Below are 14,866 nucleotides of genomic sequence, written 5' to 3' on the forward strand. Positions count from 1 at the left end.
TTGTCAAATGGCTCTGTCGGTACAGGATGTTCAGTATTAAATTACTTTTATGGGATAATTTTCCTGTATTAATTGCTTGCACTTTATACCACAGACCAGTTAAATTGCTGCTTTCCCAGGGCTTGCTCTGTTCATTGAGCCATGTTACAAAATATATGTGATCTCTGAAAATACATGTATTTAAGACTGCTCAGGGGTCTTTAAAGAACGATATAATCAACTTTGCATTCTCTTCACTTCCTCCAGGTATCCTTGGTGGGTTTCTTATTTTTGCTAGGGCTGTACATCTCGTCCCTGGCCTCCTGCATGGGGGGGCTGTACGGAGCACCCAGGATCCTGCAGTGCATCGCCCAGGAAAATGTGATCCCCATGCTCGCCTTCCTTGGACGTGGGGTTAGTCATCCTTCCTCCGAGATTGCTCTCCAACCTTCACCTGAAGGAAAACTGCCGATTTAAGAAGCCAGGATTTCTGTGTGTCTGTAGGGTGAGATGGAGGATGTATGAAAATCAAGGAGGGGGAGGGCTTGGGATCTGGTAGACTGGAGTAGGCAGAAAAGCCAGGAAGTGGGTGGTTTTATTAAAAACCCAAGAGCCCAGCTGCCTGTGGTCCTTTCCCTGCCTGTCCCTCGTGCTGCACCACCTCTGCCCTGAGCCCTCCCATGGGCTCAGCACCGTGCAAGAACAGCCCTTCTTCGCCCCAGCATCTCCCTCGCCCACCTTTGCGCCCCGGGGCTGGCTGTCCTGTCCCCACACACAGACAGCCCTTCCTGGGCTGCCATCTGTCCCCTCCCTCCCTCGGACCCACCTCTTTCGAGATGCCTCTAGTAAAACAGCTGCTTATGATGCAACTTTACCTGTGGGGTGTTTTTGCAAAAGCCTTATCTACGCTGATACTGATCCTAATCCTTGACCCAGGAAGGTACCGAGCTCTTCTCTGCCCTCCCAGCCAGGGCAGAGACATGAAGCTTTTGTCCAGGCACTTTGGTGCAATGGAGGGTAACTGCTTCTTTATCTTTTTGCTTTTTTTTCTCCTCTCTCTCCTCTCTCTCCTCTCTCTCCTCTCTCTCCTCTCTCTCCTCTCTCTCCTCTCTCTCCTCTCTCTCCTCTCTCTCCTCTCTCTCCTCTCTCTCCTCTCTCTCCTCTCTCTCCTCTCTCTCCTCTCTTTTTTCTTTTCTGCACTTTTCTGCACTTTTTCTTTTGAGTTCTTCCTATCCTCTCTGGTAACCTCATAGCTGAGTACGTGACCAGTCGTGGTGCAGTGGATTCAGTCCACATGCACCAGAGGAGAGCACACTTCTTTGTAAGATAAGGTACCTTTTGGACACTATGAAATAAAAACAAAGAATAGATTTGAAAGGTTAAGTTAGAGGGCTGCTAAGCTTTAGATATGCTTTGAAACAAAGCCTTGCTTTGAATATGACAAGAGGCTTTTTCCTTGTCCTCACAAATAATCCTCGTTCACATGAGTTGTTCTGCTGAGATCAGTCAAAGTACCAGTCACTAAGGACTCTGTAGTCTTGGGCTATATGTTCACAGCAAACTATTTTTTATGGCTTTCTTCTAAACAGGTAGAAAATAATTCCCTTGCTCTCAATAACCTGCAACACCTAACTGTCTGTACCGAGGGCTGGAAAAAATCTTAAGATGTTTTGCTCCTTCAGAGCAGTGTGTAAATACAGAAAGATATTTTACAATATTGGTATTTCTGAATGTTTTAAAATATTTAATTTTTAATAGGTATAACAATTTTCTATACTTTGTTTTATGTTCCTCAAAGTAATTTTCAAAATTAAAGTCATAGTAATAGCAATAATAATAATAAATAGTAATAATTATAAGTGAAGTGGGAACAATGATGACAGCAAAAACTTCCAGCTCCTGGAGGCAGTTGTCAGGCAATCCCAGAACAGGGTGTTCTCCACTTGGCAATCCTTTGCAAATTCTCAGTGATTTAGCAAATTTTACTGCAAAGCTGATTCTCTCTCTTCTCTGATAGTTTTCTGTCTTTCTGTCAAATCTTCTGCTCTGAACTCTGTCTGGGCAGAGTGCCACAATGGGACGGGCTCAAAAAGAGGTGAGAAATCAAAGGCAGATCACTTTCATCCCATCCTTCTCTCTGCCACCTTGAAAATTGTCTAGATTTGGTGTATGGAGAGTTAATAAATTTCGTTTTCCCTTACCAATCTGTTCCACATCAGTTCTTCTTTTCCATGGCTGAAAAAAGTATTGTAGTCACCATAATCCCAGCTGATGGGAAGGACATGACTGTTTGCTGTAGCGTTAAACCCAAGCCAGAGGCATCCTGAGATCATCCCATCTGTTCCCCATCTCAGTACGTCCTTCTGATACCATAGATGCTTTCTGAGAACTGTGTTCTTTTATCCCTGAGACGTATTTCTATTTCATTGTGAAAAGGCGTAAAGTCCAGAATGGGTCCCCTTTTCTATTAATCAATAAGAATGGAGGATATAGAAATAGTTTCCATTTGGGCTGTGTGTTTATTAAAGAAGTACATGCAGTAAGGCAAAACCAAAGATATTTTGTAATATATCTTGTAAGATATTTTCCAGTGAGATCTTTACACAGCTTCTTGGGGACTGAAACAGCGAGACAGTGCCTTGTCCGAGGAAGAGCACGTTAGACCTGGGATTAAAGTTCATGAGCTATGGCTTAAGTCTTGCCAGACCCTGATGCCCTTTGCTTTGTATCTCTCTTTCTCTTCCTCTTCCTGCCTTCCCCCCGCCTCAAAGGAGAGGAGCAATCGGTGTTTCTCCTGGCTGCCTGCCTTCCTGATGCTCTCCTGGCATCGCTGGGGCTGCCTCCCACCCTCCAGCATCCTCAGCTTCCCGACCTCTCTGCTGCTTCCCTCCTGCTGCTGGGCAGATGCGGCTTTGGTGGAAGAAAGGAGGGAAACCCCCATTGCAGAGGCTCAGCCAACCATGGATTTAGCTCAGCCTGGTGTCAGGGCAGAGCCAGAAGCTGCTGCTGTGAAGGTGGCACTGCTCTGTGCAGATACTGCTTCACCGGCTGTATCTGGCAGCCGAAGCCTTTCCAGCGGCAGCGAGTGGGAGCCTTCTGGGTAGGCAGTGATGCAGAGTCCTGTGGAGAAACTGGAGATGAACAGTTAACTCTAATTAATGCGTTTTATTGCCAGACTTCCCATAAGCCCCACAAATCTCTCTGAAGGTTTATTGCTACTTTAATGACATTGTTTTACTGCAGAGATATGGAGTGAGAGCGGATGAGCTTTCCAAAGACAAAGCTTGAGTAGGGCTCAGAGGTGAGGTGGGAGCTCAGCAGCTTTTGGCTTCTGGCCTGGTCTTTAATTTATTAAGCTGGTGAGCCTCTGTTTGCGCACGCCTGTGTGTGTTTCATGACTAAGGGGGTACTTGACAGCCCAGGTAACCACCCGTGGCAGCTGAGCAAATGGTGAATCCTCATGGCGAGGCTCATGATTATTAATTTAAATGAAAATTTGTTTTATTTATGAACTAGAAAGGACCCAACAAGACTCCAGTGGCTGCAGTTTGCTTAACAAGTCTCATCACCATGGCTTTCGTCTTCATTGGGCAAGTGAACGTTCTTGCTCCCATAGTCACCATCAACTTCATGTTAACATATATTGCTGTAGACTATTCCTATTTCTCGGTCTCCTTGAGCTACAACGTTCAGCAGAAACCTGATGAGACCCAGATGCGAAACACTAGGCCTGCTGACTCTTCCCAGCCTTTAATTTTCAACAAGCCCTCCAGCCATGCAGCAGATGGAGTAATTCAAAGCAGATCAAATGGCACCTTGCTAGAATTCACAAAAGACATGGACCAGCTTTTCAAACCATTTCGTACTGAGCCAGGTACTTGCGAAAAAGGAGGAGCCAAGAATTTAACCCAAAAGGCCAAACAAAAGAAGGCAAAGAAGCCAGCCAAGCAGACATTGCAGGACAGCTTTCTCTTGGATCTCCATCATGATGGTCCCCTGGCTCAATACAGTTGGGATGAGACCACGGAGCCCCACAAGGAGAGCCGGCAGGACCTGGCTGAGCAGGGCTGTCGGTGTGACACAGGTCCGTGCTCGTCACCCACTGTGGATGCTCAGCGGACACCCGGGCTGCTGGAGCAGGGGGAGCAGCTCTGCAGCGAGGCCCCCACGCTCCCCACCCAGAGAGGAGAAGGTAAGGGCCGTAGGAGGTGGACGTCTCTGTGCTCACAGTGCTTTCCTGGAGGAAGGTGTGAAACTAGCATTATATGGGGCTGTCACTCAATGATTCATAGCAATAATATCATTTATTGCAGGTGAGGGTAGGGTTCATTGCAACGCATCACAGGAGAAGTTCCAATGCAATTTCCTATGGAAGATTAATGACAGGAAAGCAGGCAGGACTATATTTAGTGTAGGGTTGTTTGCTATATACTCATTATTCTACACATGCACCCTTAACACTTTACATTAAAAAAGTTTTGAGTGTATCTTGGGGTTTACTTCACTCTGGTGCAGGGTAGGAGGGATGGAGCCATGTGAATCTAAAGCTCAGGCTACTAAGATGCAGTGGTCCCCATGCTACAGGTGGAGCCTGTAATTCAACATCCACTGCTCAGAGTCTGAATTTGTTGTGTTGGCAATGTGGGTATTTGGTACCGTGTGTTTGCTTGGAGTTTGTTATCTCAGTGCTGTCGTGTTTTATCAGCATTATGCAGTTAAGCTTCGTAAACCCTTCCAGTGGAGAAAAGCCTTATTTCTCTCCTTTCACGATAGGGAAACTGAAGCAGAGATAGGCAGATGTGGTCTTCAAATGGACTCGGCACTGGAGTTGGCAACTTTTTTTTTCCCTTGCCCTTCTTTTTGCTTTCATTTTAGAAGTTTTGGTTAAGTTCTGCCATACCAAGCTGTCAGCTAGAATTTGTGCTTTAGTTTTCTGCAATTTGGTAATCATGGAATCACAGAATTGTTAGAGTTGGAAGGGACCTCTAGAGATCATCTAGTCCAACTCCCCTGCCAAAGCAGGATTGCCTGGAGCACGTTACTCAGGACTGCATCCAGGCAGGTCTTGAAAATCTCTAGAGAAGGGGACTCCACGACCTCCCTGGGCAGCCTGTTCCAGTGCTCTGTCACCCTCACCATAAAGAAGTTCTTCCTCATATTTGAGTGGAACTTCCTCTGTTCCATTCCTCTGTTCCAGCTTGTGCCCGTTGCCCCTCATCCTGTCACTGGGAACCACTGAAAAGAGTCCGGCTCCATCCTCCCTCCCCCTTTAGATACTTATAAGCATTAATAAGGTCTCCCTTCAGCCTTCTCTTCTCCAGGCTAAAGAGTCCTAGCTCTCTCAGCCTTTCCTCATAAGGGAGATGCTCCAATCCCTTGATCATGTTTGTTGCCTTACTCTGGACTCTCTCCAGTAGTTCCCTGTCTCTCTTGAACTGGGGAGCCCAGAACTGGATGCAGTATTCCAGTTGTGGCCTCACCAGTGCAGAGTAGAGGGGGAGAATGACTTCCCTCAACCTACTGGCCACGCTCTTCCCTATGCAGCCCAGGATCCCATTGGCCCTCTTGGCGACAAGGGCACATTGCTGGCTCATGGATAGTTTACTATCCACCCGGACCCCCAGATCCTTTTCCTCACCAGTGCTTTCCAGCAGGTCCATCCCTAACCTATATTGGTATCTGACATTCTTCCTCCCCAGGTGCAGGACCCCACACTTGCCTTTATTGAACCTCATTAGGTTCCTCTCTGCCCAGCTCTCCAGCCTGTCCAGGTCACGCTGGATGGCAGCACAGTCCTCTGGACTGTCAGCCAGTCCTCCCAGTTTGGTATCATCAGCGAACTTGCTGAGGATACACTCTGTCCCCTCGTCCAGGTCATTGATAAATATGTTGAACAAAACTGGACCAAGTATTGACCCCTGGGGGACACCACTGGTTGCAGGCCTCAAACTCGACCCTGCTCCATTAATGTAATGTAGGAAGAAAAAAACTGAACACTTTAGCACCTTTCTAATGTCTCTTTTTTTTTTTTTTTTTCCTCACTTTTTTCTTTAGAATCATCTATAAAGCAACAAAATCCAGAGCTGGGAATTCAGCAAATACCAGAATCCTTCTACTCCAAATTCTGCAACCACTGGGTTTCCTTTGCTGGTGTAAGTAATTTTCTTTTATTTTTGGCACTAGTTTGCGATTGTAGAAAATAGATGGCAATTCATCACTTACTGCAGTGTAAATTACACTCCAGTACTTCAAAATTGCTTTTGTTTCTACTGTTTCAGGTCACCTAAATTTAAGTACTCAAGGTTCTGTGCATCCAGCAGTTCAAATTCAGAGAAAGCCAGGTGACATATTATTTCAGACAACAACAACAGCAAAAAACACCCAACCCAAACCAAAAAGTTACAGATTCAAAGCCTGGCATCTGAGGACTTTAGAGATGCATGACTGGCTGGGGAAAAAAAACAGTGTCCCTCTTTTCACTGTGTGCCAGCCTGCTTTTTCTTGCCGTGAGGTGGAGTGAGACATCAGCTTCAAAGCTGTATTGCTTTTATTTATGAGACGGTTTCTGCGAGCTCGGGGTGGGTTTCATTAGCGCTGACCTCCTGATACCAGCAGACCAGTTGTAAAATTCAACAATTTTGAGGGAGGAAAGCGGAGTATTCCTCCAGCACATTACTTTAAAGAATAAATAACTTTTAAATAGCTTCTGTCTCAAGCCGCTGAGGAATTTAAGACATTTAAAATCATCTTGGGAAGATGGATTAATGGGCAGGTGACAGGGAAAGGGTCAGATATGCATAATGAATGAACCATATGGCTTTGCTGCATGAGTAGGGGTTTCAGACTTGCATGTAAAATGTAACAAACCCGCTCAAACAACACACCGAACCCTTTTAGTTTAATCCTCAGGTGAAGTTTGACACCTGCTTTTCAAATTCACTGCTGCAGCAGCCAGCTCCTGGTGAGGAGTCCTGCCGGATTGCGGTGCCAGGGGTGGGATGGATGCTGGAGGCTCCTCTATAGTGATGGCATCTTTAGGAGGTTGCGGGCTGATACTGTCTCCGGGCTCAGCAACTAACGTGGCTCCCAAGCACATGTCGTCACGAAGCTGTCAGTTCTCTGCCTTCCTGGGGGAATTTGCTTACAGAGATGACTGACGTGTTCATTAAAGCAGGTTTGGTTTCCTGTCAATGGTCAGACTTGGGAGGAGTTGGAACTCCTGGAACTTCCTGCACTGGAACAGGTTGCCCAGGGAAGTTGTGGATGCCCCATCCCTGGAGGTGTTCAAGGCCAGGCTGGATGGGGCTTTGAGCAACCTGATCTAGTGGAGGTGTCCCTGCCCATGGCAGGGAGGTTGGAACTCGATGATCTTTAAGGTCCCTTCCAACTCTTAAGCATTCTATGATTCTATGAGTTTGCAGCAAAGCTGAGAAGGGATCAACAATGCAAAATAAAATCACAAAAGCAAAAATCGGATGCATCTGTTCATCGTGACTCCTTTTGCCTCTGCCCTCTCCCACCCAGTTTCACCATTCGTGTTACTCTGGACTCATTTAGCTCTTTATTTGCATGCTGTCCCTTGCTGTTCCTAACCCGATCCATGAAGATGCTACCTCTGCCCTCATTCATATGCCCCTTGAGCCAAATCTACCTCCTGAGCTGGTGACCCTCTGGATGCTCCTCTTGGAGTAGCCCGAGCAGAGACCTGAGGCCCATGCTGCCTCTAGGACTCAAGGTAGCTTGCTGAAAGCTACCTCCATGCTGCTGGACATGACACTGTAAACCTGTTCTGTCCTTCCTTTTAATGGTGAGACCAAACAAGGCTGCCTCTAACATGGGAACCTCATTACTACGAAACCTCAGCCATTCCATACCCAAGTTTTTCCAGATAACACTGGATGGAAGTGTTCCATGTATGGCCAAAAGCTGTGCACCGTGGAGCGTTTTTCAGGCAGGAGATGATGTGGCTCCCCTAGGGTCCTGCTGCCCCACCGGCCTCAGCCATTGATGCCCAGGAGCACCTATCCAGCCACCTGGTTGCAGCTGGCATCATTCCTCCCACAGGTAGGATCCAGGCTGTGCAGCAGGTCTTGGGCAAGGAGAGCCTCTGTTGTGTCCCCATCCTGGGACATTGTTAGGAAGGAGACACCTAAAAGGAAACACTCATCAGGATAAAGCCGAGTGGCTGCATCGTTGGGTCCTGGCTGCATGTGTCTCTTACACAATGCTCCCAAGAAGACTCTGAGAAAGACAAAGGTGCTGAGATGCCATCAAAGCACTGGTTTTGCACGTGTTTTGAACCAAGTTGCAGCATTTCTGATTAAAAAAAAAAAAAAAAGAGTACTTACTGCTGCTCTTGGAAAAACTTGAAAGCCCCAGCACTGCCTCAGTTACTGAAGAGTTTCTGTAGATTTGCAACTCATGCTCTGGGCTTTGCAGGAAAAGGACTATCAGATTGTCACCAACGTGTTATCTTATGGACTCTGGGGTAACCCCAAACCATGTCTTTCCAACAGGCGATCGTGTCCCTCATCATAATGTTTGTCATTCAGTGGATCTACACCCTTGTCAGCCTGGGTGCAGCAGTTATTCTGTATTTCTACATTGGCCAAGCGAGCCCAGGACTCCCCCTTGGTGAGTATTTTTTTTCTGTATTATTAAATCTGCTTAAAAATTCATTAAGCTTTAATTTAACTTAATTAGGGATTGAGACTCTTGTGTTTAATATGCAGGTGACACAGTGAATGATGAGGTTTTATTTCTTTGCTAGTTTAAATACATTTTCTCTCTGGGTCTTTGGTGTTATATTGGATTCCAACTGCAACGAGCATGAGTCTGATAGTTTGAACATTGTGCTTATTGCTTTAATATATTGTACTTTAAATGGCAAAACCAGATACTAATACTAAGACTTAACAGGGATGGCAGATTGTAAATGTATCACAGCAATGAGAAAAATCTGCCGTAAATACATTTTAATAAACTTAATTAATCAACCTAAACCCACCTGAGAAAACTTTAATGAAAATGGGAATTATGACGAATATCTCATTAAATCTCAGCATTCATAACTGTAGAACAAGAGAGCCTTTTGATTCCAGAACTAAACAGGTTGAATATGTTGGGGGACATAATCTGGGAAAATACTCTTAGGCAGAGGGCATTAGAAAGGTCTGCGCATGTGATCGGCTTAAACAAGTTCAGAATTAAACAGTGAAGCGCATTCAGAAGGCAGCTCATGAGAGCCTGCGGCTCCTTGGGATGGCGGCGGGAGGGGTTTGCAGGGGTCTGTGTCTCTGAAGGGAGAGGGTGGTACACACATGGTGTGCACATACTCACGTACTTATGCATTACATACATAGGTAGGTGCATTTATACATATATAGGTGTATGCATACGTAAGTACCTGCACACGTGGATGTGCAGTTTTTTGTCCCAGATGAGAACAGTCAAAAGACCTTGAGTTCTTAGGTCTTCTAAGCAATGCAGAAATAGCTACTTGTGTTTATTTAAGTGAAAGATTATTAGACAGTAGGTAAGTGGATACTGGGTTTCAGAAACCCAGATGATGAGAAACCAAAAAATAGTTGTCACTTGGTAACCATCACAGCATCGCTCACCAGTGCTCCTCTTTCTACTCTGACTTCTTTTCTATTTATCTGCATGGGATAGTAGAAAGAGCTGAGGTGGTGGATAGTACTTGCTAATTTGTGTCTTTTGAAATACATCTAAGTTTTAACAAAGTTTTTTACAGCCCCAATGGAGTAAAGAAAACACAATGTTTTCAGGCTTTTGAGTTTTCTTTGTATATTTGCTATATTATATCTCTGTTATCTGCTTTCGAAATATTTGCCAAAAATTACTTCAAAAAGAATTTCTCAGTGTGTAGAGGGTTTTGGAAGGTGTTCTGACAAATAGCAGTGTGATAAGAAATTTTTTTTCTTAGTTTCTTTTGCATGTGCATCCCCACGCATACAGTAAAACAATGCATGGTAAAGAAAACATTAGAAATAAATGCTCAAAGTTCAGCCCAGTTTTTATTTGGCTGTGAGGGAACGTTATTTTGTGGTCATATGGCATCCAATGAGCTGTGAGTTTGTTCCCCAAAAGACTGAACAACCCTTCTGTCTAGAAAGGTTGGGAGATATTAGCTTGAGAGATGCTCTGGATTAAGGACTAGATGAAGACCTTGGGAGCGGAAGTGCTCTGGGATTTCGACATCTCCTTACTCCCTCCTCTTACTCCCCATCAGCCTAAGCCAAACCCAGCAGACGCTGCCGGATCGCTGTTCTTCTCTCTGTCCCTCACCGCAAACTTCTGCTGCTTTTGCTGCCACTGGCACTTCCCTGCCCCTGCAGTGACCCAGTGCAGGAAACTAACTCTACAGAGAAATCACAAAAACTTAGTGTTGGTGTAATAAGCCAAGCCAGCTCTCCATGGGGCGAGGAAGGAGGGAATGAAGGGTGACACCACAGCCACCCTAGTTGAGGTCAGTTGAATGGCTCCTGCTGTCTCTCCATCCCTGCAGTGGGAATGAGCTTTGCGGTCCAGGGAGGAAAAGGTATGGCTGAGGGTGTCTGTGCTCTGCTCACAGCTTTACTGGGGTTTTCACAGGCTGTCAGTCTGGGAAAGGATAGCTGTTCTCCATGGGAAATTTGGGTTAAGTTTCTTGACAATCGTTTAAAAGCTGCAGTACGTGGGAAGACTGCAGGAGTGCTCTTACCATCGCGGAATCTTTGTGTACTGAAGGCTAATAACAGGCCTGCTGGTTTGAGATTTTATGCAAAAGTTCAATGGCATAATGCTATTAGGAGAGAATTAGCAGCATTCTGACTTTTGATGCCTTTTTTCTGTAGGAGCAGCAGCGAATTTCAGTTTCTTCGGCTGGATTAAGTCGGTTTTGATCACCTCGTGCAGGTTGGTACCAGTCACGTGGCAGTGACCAAGGTGATGCTCGTTGTTCCTGTGATCCACTAATGTGTACAGCGAGGAGTGGCAGAGTTGACCTGCTTATTACCTTGGGCATACTTCTTGCATACTCAGAGTTATTCTTAATGGTAAAAATAACTGCTTGCTCCCATTAGCTTGGCATATGGCTGGCCATGTAAGTGGGACAGCTGGAGTCTTATATGTGGACACATCAGCTGATAACCATATCTTGGTGCCTGAAGCTTCATCTTACCCCAAAGGTCTGTGCTTAACCTCGCGTGGCTCAGGTTGAACTGGAAAATCTGGTAGAAAATGAGGAACAGGAGACTCCATCTCTTTCACCTACCATCCATTGAAAGGGAATTACTATGGTAGTGGTGGAACAGGCACACACAGCAGCTGTACTTGAGTTTCAGAGAGGAAATCTGGGGGGGAGCCATGATAACTGCAGGGCAAATACAATAAACAAGGTCTTCAGTGAAGGAACCATTCAGTATTGAATTTGCATGGGACTGCAGTAGCAAAGTTTTGGGGTTTTCCTTCCCAAGAGCTTAAGGGTTTTGTTTGGTTGGTTATTAACTAGTTTTGTTAATCTGTTTTGATCCTATTAATTATTAATTCCATCACTTTTGGGTTTCTCACAGAGGGTAGTGACCATCTCTGCTGCTGTACAATGCAGTGGGGTTTTGAGATTTTCAATCTGTTGGGTTGCTTTTTTTTGTTGCGGTGAGTGAACACCGTAGTAGGGACTGCACAGCACGAGCTGCCTTGCGTTATGTGGGCAAATTTGGTGGCTCCTTTTAAACTAAATGAAAGTCCAGGCATTTAAGCACATTGGCACACACCCGTGCCTATCTTGCCAGCTCCTGCCTCTGCCTGCAGTCCCCTTAACACGGCCACGTGTCTTCGGTAGCAAAGGTGGCTTGGGAGAGAAGGTGGGGGTGATGGGACCTTTCTTAGCTTGATGCAGTGTTGATAGAGCACGATTTTCCTCCCTGTTGTCCCTTGGTGCATCTCAGCCCTGTCTCCTGCCCACGGGAGGCTGGTTGAGATGTGAGGCTTCATGGAGAGTTACCATGTGTGGAAAGGAGAAGCTATCCCCCTGGAGAGGCAGCTTCACTTCTTGTGGGTAGAAGTGTCGTTGTCTCATGGGGATTTTCTCCAGACCGGCCCCATCCTTAGTGCTTTGATCAGTGGAATCAGCGAGCAAAGACCTTGCTGAGGAGGGCTGAGTGGAGAGCTGATGACTGCCTAAGGTAGAGACAGATCCTGTTTCTCTCTGCTCAAAAAGTGCAGTCTCTGGGTCAGCCAGCTGGCTTGGTCGCCTTATGCTAGTACCAGGGGTCCTGCTTATACTGGCACAAAGACAATTCTGGCTCTGCTTGGGGGATAGGGAGGTCATTTTGAAGCCCACCTTTGCTCATCTGTGAGAAATTGCATTGAAGTCACTTGCTGTATTTTCCTAAGCTTTGTTTTCTTGAAATCCAGGCAAGACATTTTAATGAGTTGGAGAGAAAGAAGAAATCCCATTAGAGTGCAAGAGAGCTGGAGGCAACCAAGGATCCTTGACACCTCTAAGGCTCTTTGGTGCTGAATGAGGTCTGAGTCGGTGCTATAAGCTCTTGCTCTTTTGATTTGCAGATGTGCAATAAGGTTTTCTTAAAATCAGCCTCTGGGATAAAGAGATTGCAGGAGTATCTCCTTTTTCATTTAAAAGAGTTACAAAAATAATTGAAATGTACACTAAAGTTTAGGAAACTATAAGAAAGGTATTTTTCATTAGAAATGGTTTAAGCTCCTTTTCCTGCACGGTGTCGAAAGCGTTTGCCGTAGCCAGTGTCCAAAGAGGAAACGTATTTGTTAAGAAAATGTATGTTTTCCAGTGTGTGCTGGAGGAAGGGAGTATATTTTTTGTCTGCCTTCTAGGAAAAATATTTTCAGATTAGCTTTATGCATCCCAAGGGCGACGAGGAGGATTTAGCCTCTTCACAGCAGCGGTTCAGCTGATTTTGTTTGTGCAGCCGCTAATGAATGGCAAGCAAGGGGGGATGCAGGTGCCTCTGCTTCTCTGTTTGCAGGAGAAGGCCATCTCCCAAGGAGCAGATCGTGGTGACACCGTCCTTTGCAACAGTTGGCATGGAGACCACGCAGCTCACCGAGGAGAACGCAGACTTCGCCTCGCGGGACCGCTATCACCAGTCCTCGCTTATCAGCAGAGAGGAGTTTGGGAATCAATTCCAGTAAAGGACACACACACACACAAAAAAAAATAATAATCAAGCCATGACTTCAAAAAGCATTTAGAAATGTTAATGGCTGCCATGGTGCCTTGTGAAATACTTGAATATATATGAAAAGGATGTGAATAGTTATTTATCTATTCGAGGCTTGTTTGTTTATGCAAACTACAATATTGCTGGGTTTCAAATCTTACCCAAAATGGGGGAAAAAATGCAAACGAAAGGGCCAGTCCAGGGAAGTGATGAGTTACTGAGGACAGTATAATCCTTTTAAAGAATTCAATTATAAGCACTATTGAGCTCTAAAGACCATCACTGCTTATAACACCTCATTTCAAACATCCTCTGGGTGACTAGGGATGCTTTGTGCTTGGGAGCGGTGACCTCGGCAGCAGAAGCCAGTGCCCGGCTCCCAGCTGTGCCACGGATGGATGCGACCTTCCAGGTCAATTCACTTCTCCTCTCGGCATGAATTTGCCTGCTTGTAATACAGTAATTTTCTACCTCAGCATTTCAATTTCCAAGGTCTTAGAAAGTACTTTAAGGCATTAGACAATAGGCCAGAATCAGTGGCAAGTGCAAGAAGATTATGAAATATATTCACAACTGAAATTGCACATTTTAATGCGGTATAATGACCTCTACTGTAAAACTGTGAAATGATGTCTTAGAAGCTGTTCATAGTGATTTCCCACATCCTTTCTGACATAACATCTGGGTCCTGACAACATAGCTGGGTCCAAATAGAGCGTCTCCTGGCTGAAGGGGACAGATGATTCAGAAGTGCCTTAACAAAATATGTTTAGCCTCATCTTTTCTAATTTTGCTTTAAGCCCATCCCATGGTGAGCTCCCAGAAGGAGCCGTTACTCCTGCTGCCACGATTTGGGATGCAGGAGGTTCAGCAGGGGATGCTGCAGGATTTCCCGTGCAGACCTTAGGGTTGGTGGGCAGTGGCGGTGGGGTGAGGTCTTGCATGGATGCCCCTGTCACCATTGCTTCTGCTCCCCAGGAAAAACCCCTCCACTGAGCACTGTCCTGCCTGCAGGCAGTGGTCCTGGCAGAGACCCAGGGAGGTGTGAAGGAGGGCTTGGGGTTGGGGCAAGCCCCAGCAGCACAAACTGTTCTGATGCTAAAAGGAGGGGGAAATCACTGCCTTTCACTTCCTTTCATCTCTGAACATTTCAGCCTGTAGATTATTTATTTCTCCTTCTGTGCAATAAAATCTTGAGACACCAGGAACTCCTCTCCATGCTTGTATGGGTGCGCTCCATGCCTTTGAGCACCATTCTGCCTGCTGGCACCCAGTGCCCTGGCATTATAAACCATGGAGGGACTCCCTGTCCCATCTCATGGTCTGACCAGCTGCAGCTTTGGCTCTTCCAGTTTTCTTACAGAGGGAAGCAAAGGAGGCTTTCTACTGCGATGAAGAAAAGAGCAGTCCCGGTACACTGCAGAAAGGATATTAATTTTCCAAGGTCGCAGGTCTTCTACTAAGTGTTTTTAACCTTAATTATCTCAGTAGAGGCAAGAGGGAAGTTACGCTTTTGTGGCCAGCTCTGAGCCACCTCAAGCCAGTTGTTCTGTGTTGGAAATGCTCTTTCCAGGGTTCCTTCCTTTCATTGCTTTTTGCCTTTGGTTTCCAAAGAGTCTGGATCTGTTGTGAGGATGTGGCTCCATGCTGAAGCTTCCCCTGGGTTCCCTGTGACCAGTGGCTCC

At 45.8% G+C, this 14,866-nt stretch overlaps 1 protein-coding gene across 2 annotated transcripts in view; it reads left to right on the forward strand.

The window, feature by feature from the left end:
* The window catches only part of SLC12A8 (solute carrier family 12 member 8), a 52,858-nt gene extending 38,474 nt beyond the window's left edge, over positions 1–14,384 (forward strand). The window contains exons 8-14 of one of the 2 annotated variants that reach the window (XM_074145344.1): positions 247–393; positions 3,496–4,171; positions 6,034–6,131; positions 7,151–7,153; positions 8,496–8,613; positions 10,836–10,896; positions 12,987–13,152. In XM_074145344.1, coding sequence (XP_074001445.1) covers positions 247–393; positions 3,496–4,171; positions 6,034–6,131; positions 7,151–7,153; positions 8,496–8,613; positions 10,836–10,896; positions 12,987–13,152 — 1,269 coding nt within the window. Of the gene's footprint in view, positions 1–246; positions 394–3,495; positions 4,172–6,033; positions 6,132–7,150; positions 7,154–8,495; positions 8,614–10,835; positions 10,897–12,986 lie in introns of both variants that reach the window. The other variant, XM_074145345.1, reaches the window with a different exon arrangement.
* The last annotated feature ends 482 nt before the right edge of the window (positions 14,385–14,866 follow it).

This window comes from Numenius arquata, chromosome 3 (assembly GCF_964106895.1).
Source record: "Numenius arquata chromosome 3, bNumArq3.hap1.1, whole genome shotgun sequence".
NCBI lineage: Eukaryota > Metazoa > Chordata > Aves > Charadriiformes > Scolopacidae > Numenius > Numenius arquata.